The sequence below is a fragment of the Eptesicus fuscus genome, chromosome 1 (assembly GCF_027574615.1).
Source record: "Eptesicus fuscus isolate TK198812 chromosome 1, DD_ASM_mEF_20220401, whole genome shotgun sequence".
NCBI classification, from domain to species: domain Eukaryota; kingdom Metazoa; phylum Chordata; class Mammalia; order Chiroptera; family Vespertilionidae; genus Eptesicus; species Eptesicus fuscus.
Window position 1 is genome coordinate 9,877,946 of NC_072473.1, and position 26,132 is coordinate 9,904,077.

Genomic DNA, 26,132 nt, shown 5'->3' on the forward strand with positions numbered 1-26,132 from the left:
GGGACATTAGAAATCACCTAATTAGCCAAATAAAAGAAAATTGGTTAGATAAATTATGGTATTTCCACATGATGAAGTAGTACATAAACAATGTGAAGCACATTCTCAAATAACATTTATTAATATTAAAAATACTTATGATCCCTCGCCAGTGTTCTCAGTGGTTAGAGCAGCGGCCCACGCCCCAAAGGGTCTCTCTGGTTCCATTCCCAGTGAAGAGCACCTGGGTTGCAGGTTTGATCCCTGGCACCAGTCATTGTGCGTTTGGGAGGTTGGGAGGCAACCAATAGATGTGCCTCTCTCATGTGGATGTTTCTCTCTCTCTCCTCTCTCTCTCTCTCTCTCCTCCTCCTCCTCCTCCCTCCCTCCCTCCCTCCCTCTCACCTTCCCTTCTACTCTCTCTACAAATCAATGGAAAAAATATCCTCAGGTGAGGATTAACAAAAAAATTCTTATGAAATAATGTTAAAGGAGGGAAACAGATTCAAAGCAGAAAAATACACTAAAATCCTAACTGTGAGAGTAAGAGAAAATACACCAATGGTTATCTCTATGTCACTATCTCTGGGTACAAAATTATCTTCATTAGACTACTGTTTATTTGATAAGATTCTCTACAATAAATTTTAGACTTTATAATCAGGAGAAAATTACAAAGGTAATTGAAATCTTATTTTTAAGATGAGCTTTTGTATATACAAAGGTTTTTCAAACTAGAGCTAGTAAAGCTATTGAAAACTCCATGAAGATTTATCAGTAAATTTGTAAAATTCCAATTAATTCATTTAGGTATATACATAACATTTTAAAAAGATATTATGCCCTAGCTGGATTGACTCAGTGGATAAAGCAGCGGCCTGTGGACTGAAGGGTCCCAGGTTCAATTCCAGGCAAGGGCATATGCCTGCTTTCAGGCTCGATCCCCAGTAGGGGGCATGCAGGAGGCAGCCGATCAATGATTCTCATCATTGACATTTCTATCTCCCTCTCCCTTCCTCTCTGAATCAATAAAAATATATTTTTAAAAAGATATTAGGAATTTTATGTTTTTATTATACATTTTATGCTCCCAAGGTGCGAGAAACAAATTGCCATGAACTTATCACTTATCAGATAAGGCATAGTTCACAATGGTGAGGGCTGAAACCAGAGTTTCACAAGAGGACCACAGCAAGAATAACCAGCAAAATAGCAGATTACAATGGCCCAGACCTCTCCAAATTTTTTTTTTAGCAACACCGTGTGTCAATACACTGAACCATCTCTAAATCTTCTGTCAGCGTTCTCTAAATCAGCCCCTCTGTTGTCCACATCAAACATTAGAGACTACAAGTCAGCCAAAATGTCAACAATGCTGCTCAAGCTATCCTTATCACCCAGCGCTGGCTGCGGGAAGGCTTAAAACTGACTAGAGTCCCTGCTGGGCTTTATAGAACACCCTGCAGAAAAGGTGTATATAAATTACTACTTGCAAACCTTAAACCAGTTTTACACTTCATGTTATAAAACCCTAGAACTGTCCAAAATCAGGGAGAGCCAGGTAGAGGAGAGAAGGAAGCAATCCCCAAGGGAGATGTTAAGAGCCTTTTCTATCAAATGACTGTGCTCAGTCGTGCAGCGGGCAGGATGGGGTCTGGAGCAGGCATGGAAGGCCTCTCCTGCTTTACAGGGGTCCTCACATTTTGCAATATTCTCTGAATCCTGCCTCGGGCTCTATATGGGGGGACGTCTTCACACCTACATCTTTATTTTCTTTTTCCTTGTTTAAATATTTATAATAAAACACTGAGGCTGCACGACCCTTGATCGAACGTGGTTATCACCAATGCCTCAAAATCAGCATCTGGATCTCAAAAGATGTTATGATGAATCAACTTGCTAGTTTATCAATTCTTTAAACTCAAAATGATATACATGGTCTGAGAGTCTTGGTCCTTCCTGGGATCCTACCTCCTCCAACCGACAAAGAGAAAGGGTAAAGAATCAACTCAGCCGAAGCCGGTTTGGCTCAGCGGATAGAGCGTCGGCCTGCGGACTGAAGGGTCCCGGGTTCCCTTCCGGTCAAGGGCATGTGCCTTGGTTGCGGGCACATCCCCAGTAGGGGGCGTGCGGGAGGCGGCTGATCGATGTTTCTCTCATCGATGTTTCTAACCCTCAATCCCTCTCCCTTCCTCTCTGTAAAAAATCAATAAAATATATATTTTTTTTAAAAAGAATCAACTCAGTCTGAGAAAGTCAGCACCAAGTGTTCAATACAAGGCCAAAAATAGCTCGCTGGTGCTGGCGGGCTGGCGGGCTGGCGGGCTGGCGGGCGGAGGAGGGGGGAGGGGAGGGAGAAGTGGAGGAGGGAGGAGGTAGACAGTGGGAGTAATATCAAATCTCAGCTCGGCAGTGCCCATGAGACCTCGAAAAAAAAAGTTTGAGGAAAAAGCGCCACGGTGTGGACCAGCTCTGACACGGTGCTTTGGGTGGCGCATTCTCGGAGCTCAAATGGCCGAGATTGCTTTCGGGCCGCTAGGGGTCCTGAAAGAATCCTGGCGGGGGTACAGGAATCCAGGCCCCGCCTCTCCGCATGCCTGCGCCACGAAGCCCCAGGGCGCCATTACACCATAAGCCCTGGGGACCCCGTGAACCCTGTAAATGCCATGAACCTCCAGGGCACCCTGAACCCCCAAATGCCGAGAGGCCCGGGTCAGTTCAAGTCCCTGGGACACCAGAAACCCGACAGATGCCATGAGCTACGGGATCATCTAGAGTCTCTCAGACGCCCTGGACCACCAAGACACTGCGAGGCGCTGGACCACCAAGAGGCCACGAGCCCCTAAGACGCCATGCGGCCCTACGACGCCATGAACTCCCAAGAGGCCGTGAAGCCCTGGACCGCCAAGAGGACTCAAGCTAAGGTGGCCAGATCGTCCCGCTTTTGGCGGGACAAAACCGATTTTTTAACAAAATAGAAATCTTTCCAAAAATAGGGACTTTTTTCAAACGCCGTGGGACGCGGGACAAATTGTTAAAAGTCGGGACTGTCCCGCCCAAAGCGGGACGATCTGGTCACCTTACAGGCCCCTAAGATGCCGTGGGCTACCACGACGCTTCAAACCCCTCAGAAGCCCTGGACCCAAGGCCAGACCCTGCCCACCACAGCTGAGCTCCCGCGTGTCTACCGACCACTTTGAGAAACAGCGGTCATAAGCTTTGGCCGTTGACTGGCCAATTCCACCCCCGGGCCCGCCTGGTGTGAATCCAGTCGGAGCCTTTCCTCGGACCCATAAGGACAGGGGTGGAAGCTAGTGGGGTAGCTTTGCGGGGGCCACCTTACCTTGTTCCTCAGACATTGTGACTCAGGAGTCCGTTCGCTCCGAACACCAGGCTCAACGTCTGTGCTGCGGCAGAGGGCGACAGTGCACTCAAGGTCCCAGCAAAGGCGTTAGACGCTAGAAGTGCAACACTTGTATCGGAAGAGACCGTTAGGCGGCTGCGCAGTTGCGCCTAGCCTGCGAGCACCCGGATGGGGGGGGGGGGGGAGGGGTGGCAGCGACAGCCCCAAGTGTGTTGCCTTGCCTACATCACCTTATACCTATATTCATATTATTTTTAAGTGTTCTTTTTTAAAAAAAAAAAAACGTGAACTGGTAGCCACCCAAATACTCCCTTCTCCAAATGCTCTTCATGTATAACACGTCATAGAAAAAGGGTAGAATATAAGAAATTTGAGTTCAGACTTCTTAATGTCTTCCAGGTTGTATATTCATGTCCAGTGCCAGCTTTGGGAATAAATCTGAAATAATCCAGCTTTTAAAATGTGCCCCTAATAAGTTCCACTAAACCATGCCACCCTGCCCTTCAGCTGCCATGCTCTCTACTTGCTATTTTCCAAACAGCCATGTGCTTCATTTCTCCATAAATAATAGCTACAGTTTACCAAGTGTTCACCACAAGCCAGCCACTTAACATGTCTGACCTTATGTGGTCCTCAGTGCTATAAAAAGTTGATATTATTGTCCCATTTTAAAGATGGGAACACTGAGGCTTAGAGGGTTTAACTTGCTCAAAGCTAGTGGCAGAGTTATGGCTTGAATACACATAAATTTTCACATCCTTCAAAGCCTGTTCCAATGGGCCATCTGTTCTAATAATACCTGCACCAAGACACTTTTCTACAGCTTCCTGGTGAGAATGAATGGCTCCTTCTCTAGGATTCCACAGCAGGTTACCTTCACCTCCTTTTAGCACTTAAATCACTTTACCTGATACTAGAAATCTTTGTCAGCACGCCTCTCTCCTTCTAAGTTCCTGGAGAACAGCACCACTTCTTACTTATATTTAAAATAGCACTTCCCTCATAAGGTTCTAAGAAGTAAAAGTTATCAAATACAAAGCCCCCAGCGCAGTGTCTGGAATTTTGGTTACTTTTCACTGTGTCAGTTGTACAATGACTCTTAGCACTGTGTGTCTCATTTCGGGTGGGGGAAGTGGGGGAGTTTCTTCACCAGCAAAAAGTAAAGGTGTATCTTCTCAGTAGAAATGTAGAGCTCCTTCGGTGTTGTGTGGGGGTCTAAATATGTGCAGGAGGGTGCATGGGGGAGCTGAGTAGTAGAACAATGCACTGTGCTGGGATCCATGCATTCCTCTCAACTTCAGATTCACCCCTTTGCCTGCTCTGTGAAAATGCTAGTAGCACAATTTTTATCCTTTGCCATTAGCTCAATTAAATTAGGATGTGCTGGAGGGAAAATGAAGAAGAAATGAGTTTTGCTTTCTTGTTTCCATTTCCTCTCTAGGCAGGCTTCTGCAGAGTGAAACACACACAAATGCACACACATGCACCCTACAGGGCAAATTTCCAGCAAGTTCCAGAGGGCTGATTTATAGCAAGTTCCACCAGTGCAGCATCACAGTGACTTGAATCATTTACTGAGTCATAGTTGTTCCTCTTCTGTGTACTATCTCAGTACTAAGGGTAGTAGCTGTTCCTTATAGCTGTTATTCCTTTATTGTTTAGAGTTTTCTTTATTTCTTACTAGCCAATCCTTCATTACTCCAATCATCTGTTATCCTATATAATAAAAGCCTAATATGCAAATTGATCTAATGGCGAACGACTGATCGCTATGACATGCACTGACCACCGAGGCCCCCTGGTGATCAGTGCACTCCCACAGGGGGAGCGCGCTCAGCCAGAAGCCGGGCTCAGGGCTGACAAGCACAGCGATGGTGGCAGGAGCCTCTCCCACCTCCGCTGCAGGTGGGTGGTAAGGAGCGAGGGGTCCAAGACTGTGAGAGCCCCGGACTGAAAGAGGGATGTCTTGCATCCCCCTGGGGGTCCTGGACTGTGAGAGGGTGAAGACCAGGCTGAGGGACCCCCCATACCCCCAGTGCACGAATGTCGTGCACCTGGCCTCTAGTACATAATAATTCTTTACAATTAATTCTCTCTGTTCAAATTACTGTGTGTGTTTTCTCTTCATCCTGGACCCAGACTCACCCTTTTGGGTCTCCTTCCAGCATCTAGTATTCATTAGGTATATTGAATCTGTTCCTGGAATGTAACTGAACACACAACAGGTGTTTGACAACCTCTTTACTTTCATTTCCAGTCAGTCCTCTCAATCCATCCATTTGACCCAACTTCTCCATGGATGGATGCGGACTGGAAGGAGGAAACACTTCCTTACTGTAACTCTTAAGGCTAGCTATTTTTCTCCTGTTCTACCTAAGCTGCATCAACCTGACTAGGGCTGAAAATAGTGTCTCTAAGCACTAAGAGAAGTGAGAGAAGATGCTAGTAGTGTCATCTACCTGTCCTTAGGTAAGAGCTGAGCCACAGAGGCTGTGGAAAGAGTAGATATTTCTATCAACACCTGTGCAGCCATGGGAACCAGGACTTCTGCTTCCTGCAATAGTGGACTGACTAATGCACAGCAGACATTTCCCTAGAAGGCAACTAAAGAAGCTAAATGAAATGTTGTAAAGTAGTCACAAAAGTATGAAAAAGCTAACAAAATAATGAGCAAATAGTGAGCTAAGAGCTGGAAAAGGCAAGAAACTTTACACAGGTGTGAGAAGCTGAGAGGACTGATTTTGCTTTGCTCTAGAGTCTAGAACATGTACTGATAAGAAACAGCTGAAAGAGATCAGGATGTGTTTCTTGTGGCTTTGTGGGACTGAGGAACAGAAGTCAGAACCTCAGGGCCCACCAAAGGAGTGGAGCTGGTAAACTATCCTTTACCTTGGAACGGGATGAAAGAAGTCGTCCCTTAAAAAAAAAAAAAGTTAACCACATAGACTGTAGTTTGGTTTGATATCATTCACGGATTTATTTAGCACTCCCAGGTACCCAGCATAAGCAAACAAACATTCTTTCCTATGAAAATAACAAATTATTTCTACAAAAAATGTTTTAAATAGAATGTACAAAGTGAAATATTACCAGGTATAGAAGATAAGATAGCAGAAGAAAGAAGCAATATGAACATCTACATGTTGGGAGGACAGAGCCTTCTGTTGCCACCGTCACTGCCACCATCCCAACCTACACAACCACAAGTCACTCCTGCACATAGTGGTCCTGACCCTGGTGTCTAACTGGAGACCTTGGTCTCTGTTGAAAGCTGGATTGTGAGCATTATACATCTTGGGAAAGATCCAGATTGAAAATCCCCAAGGGCTCACGTTTTCAGAAAGGAGCTTCCCTGCCCTTTAGTAACAGAAAACTGTGTTCCAGCAAAGCCTGCAAGAGAGGCTCAGGGCCCAGGCCTTTCCAGCTTCCCTCACAGGATAAGATACAAGCTGGGGGGATGCTACATGCTGCAGTGCATGCTGCTGAAGCCACAACCTCAGTTTGGAGGGTTCAAGAAAAATTGAGCAGGAAAAGATTGGTTGGGTTCTTGGAGTTGAACAGAGGGAAAGACAGAAGGTTGGGTCCCCAAGTGATCTGGAGGAGGAGTGGCAGGCAGGCTGGGGAGCACAGACTCCAGCCGCTAACCCCGAGGGAGGGCAGGCAAGGGGCCCAGCTGTGTTACCACTACCAGTGGTCACTCTTCTAGACGCCTGTTCTCTACCTGGGCTGCACCTGGAATCATCGGGGAAGTTGCAAGAACTCCTGGTACTCAAGATGGGCCCCCAAAGACTCCCATGTCACTGGGCGGGTGGGTGGAGAGGACACGGTGCTGACTTAAAAAGTTCCAGAGGATTCTCACAGGCATCAGGCTGAGGTGCACTGCTCTCTATGCCATACAGGGTCAGTCACAGGATGGTCACACTTCATTCTCACACCACCTGGGCAGGTTCATGTTACCAAGCTGGTTTATGTGCATCAGAATTGAGCAGGCAGGGCCCAAGGTGCAGGCACAAAGAGCATGTGAAGTGACTTTAATGCAACCTTTAATGTGTTCCCCAAGTCTTCCATCTCCTCCTCCTCTTCTTGAATAAACCACTCTACCTCTTTTGCTCTTAAGCAGGGCCACATGACTAGTTCTACCAGTGGTCTGAGTATAAGTGCCACAGGTCACCTGTGGGCTGAGGCAACAAAATGAGTCTTGGAGGCCATGTATTACATGGGTAAGGCCACACAAAAGCAGCAGCAGCTATGGAGAATCAGATTTTACCTGGGAGAAAAGCAAAGGCTATGGTTTGTTTGTTATGCAGCATAGCATAGTTTATCCTGACCAATACAAGCACAATGACCAAAACCACATCCTAGTCAGGAAGTTTACTTATTACATAATCATAAAGCTTAAGTCCTTCACATGATTGTCATAAGTGTAGACATTTAGTAGGTCATCCAAACATTTGACAATGTCTGGAGTGGAATTCAGTGCTGATTGCCACCATTCCCCACAATGGCCAGAGCTTCTCTACAGTAGCCTGATAGAGGGAGGCTCATATGTCACTGATTAACTCAGGCATTTAAGGAAGGGATTCTATCAAGGTACTGTTTTCCAACCAGAGTCATTTCTTATGTACCTGCACTTTTTCTAACAGAAGCATTGCTGTTGATTTTGCCAGCATCCAAGGTAACTTTTGTAATATATTGATACCTAAATTAATAAGCAAGATGCAAACCAGTAACCCTCACTCAATGAATATTTCTAAATGGTTACACTCAGATGCTGATTATACATTACAGATATATTTCCATATAGACATGAGATCAATACTCCTATATAAGAAAAGCAAACAAAAACAAAATATTTTTAAATAATAAAAGGTAAACAAGAAAAAGAAGAAATAAACCTTCATGTATATTCAGAACTTCCCCGTAAAGATTATGCAGGAATGCCTATGCTTCTTGGCAGCTTGGCCTCATTCAGTCATACACAAGCCCTGAAAGACAAGTGAAAACAAGACCCAGGCACTCCATCAGAGAGAAGATCTAAAAATAACCACCAGAGCAGGTTGCACATGTCAAATATTCCATGCACTAAGGAAAAACTTTGTATAATTTTCTTTTCAAGGAAGAGACTTCACCCCTTCAAAATTTCACTGGGACTTTGTGCACAGATTTTCACAGTTCAGACTTGAAAGATCAGGACTTTAAACAAACAACAACAAAACAAAAACAAAAACAAACAAGAGATAACAAGCATTTCCTAGAGCAATGGTCGGCAAACTCCTTAGTCAACAGAGCCAAATATCAACAGTACAAGACTGAAATTTCTTTTGAGAGCCAAATTTTTTAAACTTAAACTTCTTCTAACACCACTTCTTCAAAATAGACTCGCCCAGGCCGTGGTATTTTGTGGAAGAGCCACACTCAAGGGGCCAAAGAGCCGCAGTTTGCCGACCACAGTCCTAGGGCAACAGACATATTTTGTGGTTGTTGTCAGTGGAGGGAGGGCACCAGGAGAATGGTTTGGCAGTGAGATTGAGAAAACAGAATAATAACCAGGCAGAACTTATTGTCTTTAATTAAAAACAGGGCAGACAGACACAATTGCTTTAGTTACAAATTGCTGTATAACAACAAACATTTGTTATCTCACATTTTCTGTGGGTCGGGAACTTAGGGGTGACTTACCAGATTTCCTCTCTCTCAAGGCCTTTTGTGAGGTTGCAGGCAAGCTGTCAGGTGGGGCTGTGATCTCAACTGAAGGCTCGATGGGTGGTGGAGTGGAAATTCACCCCCCAGTTTACTCACAAAGTTGTTGGCAGCCCTGAGACCTCACACATGAGACCTTTACAGGGCTGCCATGTGATGTGGCAGCTGCCTTCCTGAGAGGGTGTCTAAGACAGAAGCCACAGTCTTTCCAATCTGATCTCAGAATTGACATCTCATCACTTCTCCTGTATTCTGTTCATTAGAAGGTAGCAAGTCCATCCCAAACTCAGTGGAAGGGGCTTAAATACACATGGTGTGGGTACCAGGGAACAGGGATCATGAAGATGGTTTCATATATTTCTAATGGGGTTTGTGAGTTTAATAAGGTGAGAGAAAGGCCTGAGTATAGAAAAGGCCTGAGTAAAGATGACTTGGCTGGTATGAAGTGTGGGCCAAGACACAGCAAGAAATTAGATTAGCCAGGTATGGGAGAATCATATTATAGTTCTGAGGACCATGATATTAAATATATACTCAGTCAACATAAAAATTTATTTTAGATTCATGTTGAATAATATCCTGGGGACAAAAGGAATTATTGATCATAAAAATGATGTAGCAAGAGATGATGTCAAAAGGGATTGGCAAAATCAGCTGTGTGATGGAGAAGGAAGCAACATAACCTGATAACTGTTTGTCAGGGTGTAGTGTGTGTGTGTGTGTGCTTACGTGTGTGTGTGTGTGTGTGTGTGTGTGTGTGTGTGTGTGTGTGTGAGAGAGAGAGAGAGAGAGGCAGGGAGAGAGATTTGATACCTACTTTATGCTGCATGTTGAGATGTTCAAAGGGGCTCCAGTAAATATTACCCTTCTTTCCCCTGCCCCCAGATTCTAAAATGTTGAGAAATAAAAGAATGAAGATAGAGGCTACAATAACATCTTCCTCTTACTAGAGCTAAGTTGGAAGACACAGCTCAATGTGACAGGCCAATGAGTCTGCAGGTAGATTCCAGTGTTAATTGGACTTATCTACCTAGAAATACCACTCTTCCAGCAGTCTTTCTCCCATGACAGAGCTGCTAGATTGTAGCCAGTTATTCTTCCCAAAATCACCAATTAGAAAAAAAACCTACATCCCCAGGGATGGAGTGAACAAAATGGGGACAAAGGCTAATAATGAAGCTGCTTTCACTGTAAGGAAAAAGTGATGACCCTACCCCAGGACACTGTGTGCAGCCATTCATACTGGTGGCTGTCATCCTCCACAGAAAGAGAAACAAGGACCAACATTACACAACTAGTGAACTGCTAGTAACTCCAGAACCTATGCTGAAATTTATCTGAAGAACACACTGAAAGTCTTCCTTAATATCAAGCCACACAGCTGCCTTCCTGGGTTCCTGTATAATGGGGTGAGCTGTGAACAGCATGTGGAAAGGGGAGCAGCAGGGACTGAGGGGAGGGCAAGTCAGAATAGAGGAGCACACGTGTTCATCCCTGGCCCTGTCCAGCTGCTTCCTCAGCAGCATCGCCCTGAATTTTCAAACCGCTAAGGGAATGGGTGACCCTTGACTCTGAGAACTAAATCAATGGGATCAGTCACACAGACAGAAATTGGCCTGTGAGATGCATGTGTCTAAGCCCAGGTCTCTTGGATACATCTTTCTATCTCATTTCTGTTTGTAACTTAGCTGGAAAAATTCTGATACTCCTGAGCCCAAGAGATGCTCCAAAAAGAGAGAAAGGAAAGTGGCCAGGGTGGCTTAGGAGGTTCCTGGCCTGAGGACATGGAGCCCCAGCACAGCCAGTGGCCTGCACAGACTCCCATGCCAGGGCCTCTACCTTGGAGCTTAGAAGGTCGCCTTCTATATCATGTCATCCTCTCCCATTTAATACAGATTTTGTAGCGATTTTAAGTCCATGTACTTACCTTCCATCCTAGGTTCTTCCTCCATTGCTCCTCAGGATTGAGCCCCACTGGCTGCTGCCCATTACCTGTGTGTGCCCAGGATAGCTCCAGAAGCCTTGGAAACATCCCATATAGCTCCAGGACTCATCTCATTGCAAAGACAGGATGCCAACCACTGGACCCTGGCTCTGACCAGCCCAAGAGCTCTAGCCAAAGCAGATCAAGCCTCCTCCTCCTACTGAGCTTGAAACTGGCACAAGTGAGGTCCACCACAGCCAGTCCTTCTGCCTCTAATCTCCCCCTGGGAAAGTTGTCCTCTGAATACCTCCACTCCTCTTCTGGCCTGCCAGTGTAAAGAAGCAATTTTCAACTGGTATGCCACAAGAATTTTTAAAACATGCAATACCTGACTGTTTATTCAGGAGCACTGACCTCTATTCCTTTAGCTAGTGGTTCTCAACCTTTCTAATGCCGCGACCCTTTAATACAGTTCCTCATGTTGTGGTGAGCCCCCAACCATAAAATTATTTTCGTTGCTACTTCATAACTGAAATTTTTCTACTGTTATGAATCGTAATGTAAACATCTGTGTTTTCTGGTGGTCTGAGGCTCTACAGCAGTGGTTCTCAACCTGTGGGTCCCAACCCACTGGTTGAGAACCGCTAGCAGGGTCACCTAAGACCATCGGGAAACACAGATATTTACATTACGATTCATAACAGTAGAAAATTTTCAGTTATGAAGTAGCAACGAAAATAATTTTATGGTTGGGGGTCACCACAACATGAGGAACTGTGTTAAAGGGTTGCGGCATTAGAAAGGTTGAGAACCACTGCTTTAGACTATCAAATAAAAAAATGACAACAGCCAACACAATAGCCACCCAGTGTGAATGAATCAAAATTATACCTATTGCCCTAACCAGTTTGGCTCAGTGGATAGAGCATCGGCCTGTGGACTGAAGGGTCCCGGGTTCGATTCCAGTCAAGGGCATATACCTTGGTTGCAGGCACATCCCCAGTGCGGGGTGTGCAGGAGGCAGCTGATCGATGTTTCTCCCTCATTGATGTTTCTAGCTCTCTATCCCTCTCCCTTCCTCTCTGTAAAAAAAAAATCAATAAAATACATATTTTTAAAAATTATACCTATTTTCTTTGTCAGATTGGCAAAATGTATAATATATATTTTTGGTGTGCCACAGCACTTTAGTAATTAGTTTGAATGTCATGACATAAAAAAGGTGAAAATCACTGGTGTAAAACAGAAGGGTTCTTTGACTTGACTTGGGGTGGTGAGAACACAATACAGTATAGGTGATGAATTATTATTCAGGGGTTTCACCCCTGAAACCTACTTAATTGCATTGACCCCAATTAATCCAATTTTAAAAATAATAAAATGAAAAGAAATTCAGATCATCAAGGATAAAGTGAACATTTCAAAAAAAATAAGTTATCTCCAGTAACAAGAAGTAGATAGGCATATTTCTTGTCACCAATAAAATATTAGAGAGAGAAAGACTCCTTGAGCCTGAGGCTAAGTGCTCTGCCTACACACCAGAAACCCCAGACCTTTTTCCCTGACTGGAACTCAAGAGCAGTGCCAACCTACCCCAAAGAAGAGCAAAACCCATGGCTGAAGGCTGACTGCACACTTTTCCATGTGGTTGTTCTATGGCCACCCAAAGCTTCCGATGGCTGGAGGAAAGATGTGACCGTGATTCCATGTGTCTCTCACCCCTTCTGTACTCCACTCACACCTCTGCTAGAGTCATTTCTGAAATATGAAAATTACCCACAAGATTTTCTCTGTCACCTTGCAATTCTCATTCTAATTTTGAAACATAAAATTATGTCCAATCTAACCTGGAGAGGCTTTCAAAGAAACAGGTCAAGGGCACTGTCTTGCAACACCCCGAAGTGACTGCTCTGGGGAGTGGGGCCAAGAGGGGTCCCGGGGGCTAGGGTGGGAGATAGCACAGAAACTGGCAGGTGGGGGCTGGGGATCATAGGACAGGAGGTGGGGGGCTGTGTGGGGGACAGCACATGGATGTGGTGGGTTGAGGGCTGAGGTGCGTGGTACAGGGTGGGGGTAATGGCTGCACAGTACAGGAGTGAGTGAGCAGGACAGGGTGGGGCCTGGGTGGGGGATTGGGGAACAGCACAGGGAGGGCAGGGCAGTGTGGAGGCTGTGTAGGGGGCAGACGTGTGGCATCAGGAAGGGGGCTGAGGTGGGGTGAGGGCTTGGTGGGGAATGGCAGCATGAGAGGTAGAGGGGAGTGGAGCCTGGAGGGGCTGTGTATAGTGGGGGATAATGAGGCTTTAATTCCAGAGCACCTGTTTGTGCTAAATTGGAGCAATATGCTCCCTGCAGGTGGCCTTTTAATGGCAACCCACATGATGTGGGGGTGGGGGGACAAAAACAAAAAAGAGAGAAAAAGAAAAAGGTCAGTACCCAAAAATATTTGAAACTGAATTCTAATATTCACTTGTCTTTACATTATTATGGAAGGGGCTACAAATGACAAATTCCTCCTAATTCTTCTAAAGTTCCTGTGCTTTACAGCTCTCAGTCCCATCTATGCTATGAACCTACCGACAAAACTCATCCTTATCACATTTTCTACCTTACAGTTTTCATCCATCAATTAAGCTTCAATTATCATGTTTACATGAATGATGATGAAATATATGTATGAGACAGAGAGTGCTGGTTTTCTACAAAATCAGGTCTTCTGTTTTGAGATTAAGAGCCTTTTGACTGGGGACAGGGTCTCCTAGGTAAAGATTCCACAGAGGCTAGGAGTGGCTGTATGTGAATTTGGTGTGGGTCTTTTTGGATTCATCTTGTTTGGTACTCTCTGTGCTTGTGTGACTTTTTTCTTCCCCAAATCAGGGACGTTTTCTGTCATTATTTCTTCAAATAGGTTTTCTAATCCTTGCTCCTCTTCTTGTCCTTCAGGCACTCCTATTATACATATGTTACTTTGTTTCATGTTTTCCCAAAGCTCCCTTAGGCTCTTCTCCTGCTTTCTCATTTTTTTCTCCAATTGCTGTTCAGAATGGGTGTGTTTTTCTGGCCTATGTTCTAATTAAGTGGTTGCCAACCCATGGTCCGCAGACCACTGGTGGTCCGTGAGGTCTGAAAGGTTGGCGACCACTGTAATTCACTAATTCAGTCCTCTGATTCTTCTAGTCTACTGTTGAAACCTTCCATTGTGTTTTTTATTGTAGCTATATCATTTTTTATTACTCTTGGTTCTGACATAAGTTGTTGATTTTTTCACCCATCTAATTTATGTACTGTATGACCCTTACTCTGAATTCTTTTTCTGAAATATTTCATGCCTCCATTTAAGTTAGTTCCTTTTCTGGAGATTCCTCCTTTTCTTTCCTTGGGGTTTTTTCTTTGTCTCCCACCTTTTGCTGCCTCTTTCTGGCCCTGGGGCCCTGCTTGGGATTTGAGAGGTTGAAGACCCTATCAGGGCAATGGTCCAGAAATTGTTAGCTGAGAACCTGGGTCTGTCTTGAGTCTCACACCTTTATTGTCTCTGCTCTGAGTTGTATCCCCTTCTCTCATGGTTCTGGTCCCTCAGTTGTCTGCTTCAGATGCTCAGGGTGGTGGGAGCGTGTGCACAGTTCCTCTGGTGTGGGACTCCCTGTGAGGACCCAGAGCTCTCTGGCATGCAATTTGCTATGTGGCCCCAGCACCCATAGCAGGGTGATACTCTAGGTCCCTCTGGCAGTGCACTTGCAGTTCAGTTCTGTGGCCCCTGGTTGAGCACACTGGCTTGTTCCAGGTAGCCCTGGCAGTGCTCTCCTCTGGCCAGAAGTGAGGCATGTGCTGGATTGTTCCAGGTAGCCCCTGAAGGAATATCCTAGGGGCCAGGGAGAAGCTGGTGTGGATTTCTCTGGATTGCACAGTCATAACTCCCCTGTGGCCTGAGTGGGGCACACTCTGGGTTACTCCAGGTTGCCTCAGCAGCAAGACCCTGGACTCGGGGTGGAGTGGGCATGGGTTGCTCTGGGTCGCACAGTCCTACTTTCCTGTAGCCAGAGTGAGATGCATGCTGGGTTGTTCCAGTTCACCCCTCCTCAGTGTGGAGCAGGGGCGGGTTGCCCTGGGTCACTCAGTCCATGCTCTCCTATCACTCAGAATGAGGTGTGCATTGGGTTGCTCCAGATGGCCCCATCAGGACTGTCCCAGGTCACAGTCAGAGCTTCCCTATGGCCCTGAGTGAGACGTGCAGTGGGTTGCTCTGGGTCACCCCTACCGGGCTGGGGTGAAGCAGGTATGGATTGCTCTGGGTCACCCCAGCAGGGCTGTCCAGGGGTCTGAGGTGGAGCAGGCACTGGTTTCTCTGGGTCACACAGGTTGCTCAGGGTCACACAGACCCTGCTCTCCTGTGGCCAAGAGTGAGGCGTGCTCTGGTTTGCTTCAGGTCACCCTGGCAGCAAGTCCCAGGGCTCAGGGTGGAGTGGGTACCAGGTGGCCCCAGGTCAGGCTAGCAGCACGGTTCAGGGGTCCAGAGTATGGGTGGAGCACAGGGTTCCCTCTGGCTTGCACTCACTGCAGGGTCTTGGGGCTGGATCCTAGGACTCTGATCCCAGCGAGCTGGTGAGGAGGGAGGCCTGGTGCGGGAGCTCACTCTGGCAGTGCACACTCCCTGCAGACATCTGGAGCCTGCCAGGAGGTGCTTGCCATTCACTGGCGGGGCACAGTGGTGGTTACCCGCGGGTTATGGCTGGCAAACAGTGTTCTCTAGATGTCCTCTGCCCTTCCTTATTGAAACTTGTCTCCTCAGTTGTGCCTAATTTGTTAATTCAGGGTGGATGTTCTCCAATTTGGTTGCTTTTCTGGCCTGGCCCTAGGCCTATTCAGCCACCATTTTCTATTCCTATGTGAATTTCAATGCAATGGCAGGTGTCAGAGCAACCATATTGGGCCAAGAAATGGAATCCACATGTCCAGGAAAGCACAAGATGGAGGAGTGTGGATCTCTGATAATGGGGGGTACCTTCTACTAGCAACATGACAAGAGAGAAATAAGTTTCTATCTTTATGAAGATCCTGAGATTGGGGATCACTTTGTTAGAGTACTCAAACCCATATCTTAAATACTACAAAAACAAGTGTGGGAGAGAGGAGGAAGGCATTTTACTACTCTGTGCTTTCCTTCCTTGCAACTCCCATCCCTCCAGGTTTTTGTTTGTTTGTTTATATTCCTAGGCCAGCAATTCTCAACCAGTGTGCCACACGAAGTTTTAAAACCTACAATACCTGACTATTTAGTCAGGGGCACTGACCTCTTTTCCCTTAGATTGTCAAATTTAAAAATGACAACAGCCAACACAACAATAGTGGTCCTAAGTGAATGAATCAAAATTATACCCATTTGTTGTAAGATTGGCAAAAAAATATAATACCCTTTTTTGGTGTGCCTCAGAATTTTAGTAATTAGCTTATGTGTGCCATGAGATGAAAAAGGTTGAAAATCACTGTCCTAAGCCTTTGAAAAAGTGGGAGGGTTAACACAGGTAGCTTGAGGCTCAGACAGGTGTCCTGATGAGACATCTGGGAATGGCTGGGCGGGGGGGACCGACTTAGCTCCCCTGTTGCTTATCCGAAGGGTCACACATCCTGTTCCACAGGCTCTATGCTGACCAGCTTCTCCTCATGCTCCTCCAAGCCCAGTCCCCCTCCTTCCTCTGCTATTGACACTCTAGGCAATGTATGGTATTAGCTCTCATACTTGTGGAAATGGTTGAGATGAATTGGGTACAAAAAATCAAGTTAAATTAGATTCCCAGGAATATGACTCAGTCAACAAATTCTTGGGCCTTACCTTGTGCTAGGTGCCAATATGGAGATAGGGGACAGAAGGAAACAAGCTAAGGAGACTCGCTGCCTTAATGAAGAGCTCATTCTAGTGGGGAAAGACATCTAATGTACAAATAAACAGTGTCAGAAAGTGCATCAGCCATATTTCACTATATTTTTGAGCCATAGTATTAAGTCCAAAAACCCCCAGTAACTTACAGCCACATACCTTGACATCTGGCTCACATATTCCATAAGAAGTAACAGATGGCTTGGCCTAGCCCCATGTGCCTTCTTGCTCCAGAATCAAGTCTGAAGGAGCAGCCCCTACTTGGCACACACTGAACTCATAGCAGAGGGCAATGGATGAGAGAGATGATCAAGAAGCCATTGTGAAGCTCCTACTGGGACCTGATGTGTTTCACGTCCACTTACGTCCCATGGGCCAAAGCAGGGTTCAGGGCCAACAAAGGGGTGGGCACTACATTTTGCCTTCAGAGAGGTTCTGCAAGTCTCATGACAATGGATGAGTTGCAAGATTCTTTTACAGGGAAGGGAAGAGTCAAGGACTGGGAACAATAACATAACCCATCCCAAGTTTAAATAAAATGGAGAAAATAAAGCAGGGATAGTGGACTAGAAGAGCCATGTCTGAGTATAATGAGGTAGGGACTATAACAGGGAAATTAAGAAATTTCAAATAAGTATTAATGTGTTATGGTTTGTTATTAGGATCACAATTCAGGATCAAGACTGCTGTTTACCAAATATCTACTTCCCCTTCTTTCTGAGCACACACTTTTTTGGTCAGCATTATAGTCTAGTATGGCCACAGAACTGAGCCTGACAAAAAAATGGAAAGAGAAGTATGCCATGTCCCCTACCACTTGAATCAAGGATCCCAAGGCCCCATAAGAAGGTGCAGCTACATGATGGAAGGAGTCTGGGTTCCCAAACCAACACAGACAAGTGGGACCTCTGCTTGGGATTGTGACCAAGAAATACACTTCTATTGTATTGGAAGCAAAATACATTTTGGGTCTATTAGTGCCAGCAGCCTAAGGTATTCTAAGGCATCATGTCACCTTCCTAAACATCCTTACCTGGCAGATACTTTATTTGAAGCACTTCAACCCAAAGAAAACTTGGAAGAGGGTGTCACACAAAAGTTCCAATTCCCAAACCCAGTCTAGCACATTATGTAACAGTGATGTCAACTGCTAATATAGTGGCAAGGAATAATTAGGGCTACTAAAACAAAGGCCATGCTGTTATCAAGGTTATAACAGGAAATTCATGATGTATAGAAAGCCACCTCATAGTGCTGTCATTCACAGTAATGTTAATTTAAGTGGACTCTCCGGGAGGGACTTGTGAACACAGGATATATTGGCAAAAATTAACCCTGAGGAGCTTTTCAGGTATATGCAGGAGACATGCTTGTATCTGTAACTCCTGTCATGCTGATCCAAAAAATGAGGGGGCTATGGAGGTGGGCACAAACCAGGGCCGATCTTCAGAATGCATGGTGGACAGTGTTCTTCTACTCCCTCCTGACATCCCCCCTCTTGTCCAGCAGCTTAATGGAATTGAACCTTGAAAGCATCTCTCCCCAGTGAATGCAGACTCAGTTCAAGCTTGCCCACATTCCCTGCTACATGAGAAGCAACTCTGGTGCTATGGGACCACCTTCCCTGGTTTTAGCAGTGCCATCATTGCTAAGGGGAGATCCTTAAGACATAGTGGGAAAAGAAGGGAAATGAAATTAATCCCTTTGCCTAAAAAACAAAATTAGAGAATACTGGAATAACCAAATTAAGAGAGAGTACTAAAAACTTTGAAATAACCAGGTTTGGTGCTTGGAGGAATTCACCAGAAGGCTCAAGAGGAAAAGAGGCAGCTTTTGGGGAGGGTTGTTAATGATTCTGACAATTGATTCTTCCAGAAAAGCACGCTGAGATTATGTCATAAACTGATGAGTTTTAGAAACAACTATAAATCCATTTAACAGAATGGCAGTCCTGCTACACTGTGCAGTGTATCCTACTATGTGTTTCTTCAGGTTTTTTTTTTAAATATACAAAATATTTATATTATTGAACTAGTAACAGCTGATGTTCTCTGTGTCTATAAAACTTCAGACCACATAGCTGATTTGTTAAATCTGGTTCATTCCACCATACAAAAAAAAAAAAAAAAAAAAAACCAGAAAAGATTTTAGGTAGCTTCATTCATTGATGGCTCATCAAAATTTTCTAGGACCATGAACATCTTCCTCATCAGTGTCTTCTGGTTTGGGGTGGTCACAACTGTCACCACCACCCAGTAACACCCATACATTAATGTCTAAGAGTTTAACTTCTCTTATGTAAATCTAACATGTGACATGTTCAACCTGCTCCCAGTGGATTGACTTCTGTGCCTGGTGGAGTGTAACTCTCCCCACCCCCTACATATCAAGGGACTTGAGTGGCCCAGGCCTCTCCAGGCAGGTGGAGAGGGGAGGCCAAAGGTGGAGTGGGGCCTGCAGAGGTTATAACCCTGCCCTGGCTACCCCCTTGCCTCCGAGGGGTTATTCCCACAAATGAATGAGCTTAATTGGGTGCTTTAGTTCTTGTTCTTGAAGAACAAGACAAAGAATGACTGATTTGACACCACTCACAGTCCCTTGGAGCTCACACGTGCTGTAAGCAGCCTGAGGTTCTCCTTTCCATGAATGTTGAATAACCTCAAAGATGTACTAGGCAGCTTGAGGGGAGGAGCTGGGCTCCTGTCTTAAATATCTCCCCTCAGTGATGGCAGCACTGCTAAAGCCAGGGAAGGCAGTCCCATAATACCAGAGTTGCCTCTTGTGGAGAATTTGGGAAAGCTTGAACTGAGTCTGCACTCACTGGGGAGAGGTGCTTTCAAGGCTCAATTCCATCAAGCTGCAGGACAAGAGGGGGGATATTGGGAAGGAGTGGAAGAATACTGTCCACCACGCATTGTTTCCCTCCCCTAGAGCCCGTCATTCCCGATCAGCCTCAGAGGACTTAGGGATACAAGCAAGTCCCAGCATCACACAGTGGAAACAGCCCCCAAAATGTAAACGCACTTCATTTCCTCAGCCAAGTGTGAGTACAATCCCTTCTGCTGCTTGAAAAAGCAGCGCTTTTCCTCCCAATTACATTCTTTCCAGTTGTGATGTTCAATTTTTAATTTCTAATATTACAGAAGGGCATGGCTTTTTCAAGCTTACAGAGGCAGCCAGGTTTAAAAGTCTGGGAAATCCTTCTCTGAAACATGTCCTATAAGATACTCCAACCATCAGAAATCACACAGATGAAAGCAAATGCTCGATGTGCCCAGAGGGCTTCAGAGCTCAAGCTGCTCAATTCTATTGGCTATAGAGTGTCCAAGATGGACTGGGAGGCAAAACTAGAGGAAATATTATTTTAAAAGCCTGGCAAGTTCACAGGAGGCTAACATAGCATGCTATTCTCGGCACTAATAATTTACAAACCAGACAGTGAAGAACAAGTGGTTTTGAATCACCCAAGTCTCAGACAGCAAGTGGCTGCCCTATTCCAGTCTCTGGAGCACCACCCCTGGAGCCTATTATGACCATGTGGCCTCCAGTGAATTATAGAACAGGCTGCTGAGAAGCAACGACAGAAGTTTCTGGGTTCCCAGGCACCTAGCAGCAGCTCCTGGGGCGGTTGGGCTGAGTCAAGATACTGGAGACGAAAAACCACAACCCTGAGCCTCTAAGCTGGGAAAACCACAACCCTGAGCCTCTAACCCGAGCAGGTAAGCTGGGAGAGCTGAAGGCAGAGAGGCAGTGCAGCTTCTGTCCCCCACTGTTAAAGGAGCAGGCAGAATCACCAGATAGATGAACTCAGGTGAGGCAATATCTGGGGACACTGGCATTTTCTAGCATGCTGGCTTCATCAATAACATTCATTGCAAGTAACCAAAACTTTGAGCACAGATAAAGCTCACTGATTTAACTTCTGACTGTTCCCCTGTTCTCATTTCAGGCCCCTGCAAGAGACCAGGCCTTTGCCCCTATGAATCTGTTCACCCATAGAATGAGGTCAAGTGTTAAACTCAAGTATTTGGACATATAAAACCACAAACTTACTAGAGTGCTTCTTTTACAATATACCAAATTCATACATAAATGTAACGAGGTGAAAGCAAATCAGAACTGAGGCTCTGACACCAGATTTTTCAGTTATTTAACTTTATTATATTTTAAAATCTGATAACTGTAAAACATAGTATTTGTATAAACACCTGAGGACTGTTCAACTGGACATAGCATCTTCACTCAAACAATTTGAGAGAAGATCAAGTTTAAATTAAAGTTTATCTTATAACACAAAAGAAATAACATAGGTGAAACCACCCTTTAAATAGTTGCATTCTTGTATAAAGTACATTTGCTTTTCTAAAAAATAAAATGAACATTCTTGCCCCTGGTGTATATTTCATTGGCATTTTCAACAAGTGGCTAATACTTTTAGCACAAATTCTCATAGCTTATAAACATTACTCCAAAGTTATACAAAGTAATAACAATAAACATATAGCACCATTTCCCCCTGAAAGTTCTACTTTAAAATTAAAGCCTAAATGATGTCAGAATTACTGCATCTTCCAAAATTTAGCAGAATAAATGGCTCAGAACTAAGCAAATTAGAAACATTGCATAGGACAGAGAACTTCCCTGTAGGGAAACCAATCTATGAATTGTTTCTTATCCCCTGAAGACTAAGCTGAGAGGTACTAATGATAGCAAATGATGCACATATTCTTTTACAGAATAAAAACGTCTGATTATATAAATAGTTATCATTACCTCTGTGGCAGTGTAAAGTGCCATATTAAATTCAAAAAGAACAGATTTATTTCTTTGTACACCTACAGGTATAGAATAATATATAAATATGGTATAGTATCCATATGAGGAATAAACACAGACAATAAAACATATATCTTGTAAAAATTTGGGCATGGTTGTCTTCAAATAGAGATTTGAGAAATGAATGCCTACTTATGTTGTTTTAAAATAATAGGTATTCCATTGAAAAAAAATTAACCAGACTCCATCCAAGACACCCTTTTAGTATCTAGCTTATAATTGTTTGAAATTTATCAAAAACAGATAAGAACACTTTATGAAAACACTTTATAAGCTTGCTTTTTTCTTTAAATACAAACAAATATAACATACAGAGAAATAACAAAAGGGTAATAATTTATATGGTTATTCCCTTTCTAGAAACTGGTAGAACACGAACAGAACACTGTTATAACAGACAAAACACTTGAGAAAGAGATGATTTCTGCTGTTGTATCTTTAAATTCTCTTCTAAGGACAACTTCTCATGGATTTTATTCGAGAACTTGTCAATCCCTGATACTTTCCCCTTTGGAATTTAGCTGTTTTAGTTCTATACATAAACATTAACTGAAATCAAAGGTGTTTCTCTGTTTCCTACCTGAAGTATTCTTGTAAACTATATGATAAAATAATAAACTATAAAATAATACAGACATAAAAAGTTGCCAATTTGAATGTCCTAATACTAGTACATAAAATGGCATTTAAAGATGTAGACCGGACTGTAATGTAACTCTGCAATTCTGCATATAACATTCTTTTTAGGAACGGTCTAGAAAACTAAAACTGCTAAGAGAATAAAAGTACTTTTAGATTAATAAATTATCAGGACAACTGCGAATCAGGGCTAATACAAACTTATATATTTTTAAAACTGGGTTTCCCTTCTTTAAGCTTTTCAATGTGGTAGCATAACTTTAGAGCTGGCCCCAACTTCAGCCCCATATACTTCATAACAACATCGCTTTTGAGTAGTAGCAGAGCCTTCCCATCAATTTCCTATAGAGAGAAAGAAATTATAAAAATTAATAATGCATTCATATTTTGTTAAGTTATTTACACATAAGAACATTTAAAAGAGAGCAGCTGTACCTTCCCAATATATATTGTCTGAATAGACATTTATTCCCTGAGAACTATTTAAAATATAATTTATATAGTAAAGCATCATTTGATCATTTTTAAATTCACTTCAAATTTTAAGAAAAAGGAAATTGAACCCAGTATCTTTTTTTAAATGGCCTAAGCATCAAACTAGCTAATTTTAAATACTGTGTACTGAATAAAATACTACATTATCTGTGACAAAGGGCAGAAACCTGTAAGCGGTAGAAATGAATTTCAGACGGCCATTAACTATCTTAGAAAGGCTGGAATATGAATATGTCAACATCAACGCAAACTGTAAATGTGGTATACAGTGTTGTGTTTATTTTGAAAGCTAATCAGTTTGTTGTAATCAGTAATTTTCTTACAATATTGAAAAGGATACATCAGATATTTGGTCACAAATATGATTTATTAGAAAATATAAACATATTATTTAATAGACATAAGGCATCCTCCTAAAATTCTTTTATTTCCTTAATTAACCAATTTATGTCACGGAAGCATATTATTTGGTATTCATAAAATAAAGCTGCACTCAATCTTATACAGTTGCTGAATTCATTGGGCATCAAAACAAGATGGACACCCTGTTACAGCTTGTGGTCACCCCTTCCTACTCATGGTCCTGGGGCTGAGCAGGGAACAGGTGGGGAGGAGGATCCTTGTAGCTGCCGTTACAAAGGAGAAGACACCTGAGAGTGAGTGACCATGCTGAATCATCTTCTCTTGAGAACTTGAAGACTTGTAGTATTTTAGGTACTCGGGTACCCATTTAAAGTACAGATCCAGCCTCTACCACTTAAGGATCTAACTTTGAGCAAGGTAACCTTTCTCACATATGGAAAATCAGTTGATAGGGTTCCCCACCATCCACACTAATCAGCATCCAACTGAAGAGCCTGCACAGAAGTCATTCAAAGGCAGGAAAACCGGATCAAAAGATACATTACATGTTGCCTGAAGAGGTCGGCGAGGGGGCCTGATATCTGAGGATCTTTATGTTTCATAAACTGTATCACTTCATCCACACACCAGGTTGAAGGGTCCTTAGAGAAGCCTTGCTTCAGGACACTGGGGTCAGGTACAGCTATATAACTTGGAGCTTCAATGGGGGGAAAAAAGACAAATCATACTTGACCTGATCATTATCCTGAAAGAAGAGATGTTAGGTAGGAAGTGATGGCCTCATTCCTGGAACCATCTGTTAGGTACCCTGGCAAGGACCCAGGACTCCAAGTGTAAAATCCAGTGAAAGCTTAGATAAAGATGATGTGAGGATGGGTACCCATGAGCGTCCCATCTGACTGCCCACGAACAACAACAGCAGCTTCCGAAGTTACTGTAAAGCTTCAAAGCTCATAAAACAGACAGCAATCCAAGGTCTCTTTGGCCACAGGCAAATATAGTAAAAGATCTGTTACTTGGGTTAAATTAGGTCCATCTAAGCTAACCTATTACTCTAAGTATTTCAATGAATTTCTCTCCTCTTTGTCTACAGTGAGTGGCCAAATTATTATGATCTCTGAACACATAATAATCTGGCCACTCAGTGTATATCCTATATAATAAAAGGCTAATATGCAAATTGTCCCCTCAACCAGGAGTTCGACCAGCAGGCAGGCCGGCCAACCGCCCATGTCCCCTCTTCCCTGGCCAGGCTGGCCAGATCCCACCCATACACAAATTCATGCATCGGGCCTCTAAACCTCTAAATACACACACACACACACACACACACACACACACACACACTGCTGAGTGGCCAGATTATTATGCGTTCAGAGATCATAATAATCTGGCCACTCAGTGTAGATTAGGTTTATTTTACTAGCTAAATACAATGGGAAATCCCCAAATTTAGTTTGTAATTGCTTAAATTTATTCACTTTAATCAATGAATTTCAAAAACCCTATTATCTTTGAGAAGAACTGAATTAGTTCTTTTACTAAACCTCTCCCATGTATTTAATATGGACATTTTTAGCATTATTTTATTCTTTAAATTCCTGTCTCTCAAGGCTCAAATGCTTATCTGAATTTTGAAGAAAACATTATTTTCTGTTTATCTAGGTAAGAAGAATTTTAATATTATATTGAGGTATTTAATATCAAATACCTCTTTCAAATTTACTTGCATAGTAATAGATATACATAAACATTAACTGAAATCTGGTTGAAGGTTTATATGTTAAAAAAAATAAGTAACTAAGACATGAAACAATTGAAGTGCTCATACCTCAAAAAGTTTTAGCTATGATGTTCACTAAATCATGCTGAAATTCCTCTGTGTCTAGAAAAGTATTAATTTTCTCAACCAGAACACTCAACTTTCTATAGTGTGTGAAAACACAATAGGTTGTATTTTTATTTTATTTTTAATTGAATTTATTGGGGTGACATAAATAAAATTATACAGGTTTCAGGTAAATAATTCTACAATACATCATCTGTATACTGTATGATTTACTATGAAGATTTATGTCTCTAACCAAGAATTGTCAATACAAATTTGATCTTTTTTGCATAAATTAGCCAAAGGTGTACCTTTATTTCCTATTATCTGGACTCTGGACACTTAAGGGACATTTTGAGTATATACTGAGTGAGGACAAGGGCAAAGAAAACAGAAGATAAAATAAGTTACAATGGTCAATTTTTTGTGTGTGGCTTAGAATATTTTTTCAATATCACAACTTTGATGTTAAATAAAACCTCTTTACTAAAATGTACCTTCCTGTGGGGCAATGGTAAGATATGTACACATATAATACCTTAATAAAAATATTTTTTAAATAAATAAATAAATAAAATGTACCTTCCTCTTCCACTAGTCATAGATAAAAAATGTTGGTCATATCTACCAAGAAATGCTACTGGGCTGAATCAACCGAGGTAAAAGTGATGATGATATAGACCAGTGGTTGCCAACCTTTCAGACCTCAAGGATCACCAGTGGTCCGCAGACCACCAGTTGGTGACCGATGGTGTAGACCATGTCATACCTAAAATATTCTAATAACTTAAGACAGAAAGTTCTTTAACTGAAGAAAGGCTCAATTTAACATAAACTTATTGGCAAGGTGGATCATACCACTAAATTAACTTATGTTTTGTGGTATTTCTAATTTCTGTCACAGAATATGATATAGTTATGTCTTTTTCCCCCATTTACAATTTACTAGTTCTTTCACCGTTTCAGTGATAAGGGAGTTTCAGTGATCTTACATGATGAAAAGGAGAAAAGTTGCACTTATAACATATTGAACAAATGTCTAAACTGAATTAGACTATTAGTGTAGTTTCGGTCTGTTGGTAATGTGAGGCAGTTTTCCAACCAAGTGATATAGTAGTTCACAGGGGGGATA

At 43.2% G+C, this 26,132-nt stretch overlaps 1 protein-coding gene across 1 annotated transcript in view; it reads right to left on the minus strand.

Annotated features, from left to right (window-relative positions):
• Nucleotides 1-22,515: 22,515 nt before the first annotated feature.
• Nucleotides 22,516-26,132, minus strand: part of SCML2 (Scm polycomb group protein like 2) — a 56,145-nt gene continuing 52,528 nt past the window's right edge. The window contains exons 13-14 of the mRNA XM_028129672.2: nt 23,718-23,869; nt 22,516-22,656 (exon numbers count right to left, since the gene is read on the minus strand). Coding sequence (XP_027985473.1) covers nt 22,516-22,656; nt 23,718-23,869 — 293 coding nt within the window. The remainder of the gene's footprint in view (nt 22,657-23,717; nt 23,870-26,132) is intronic.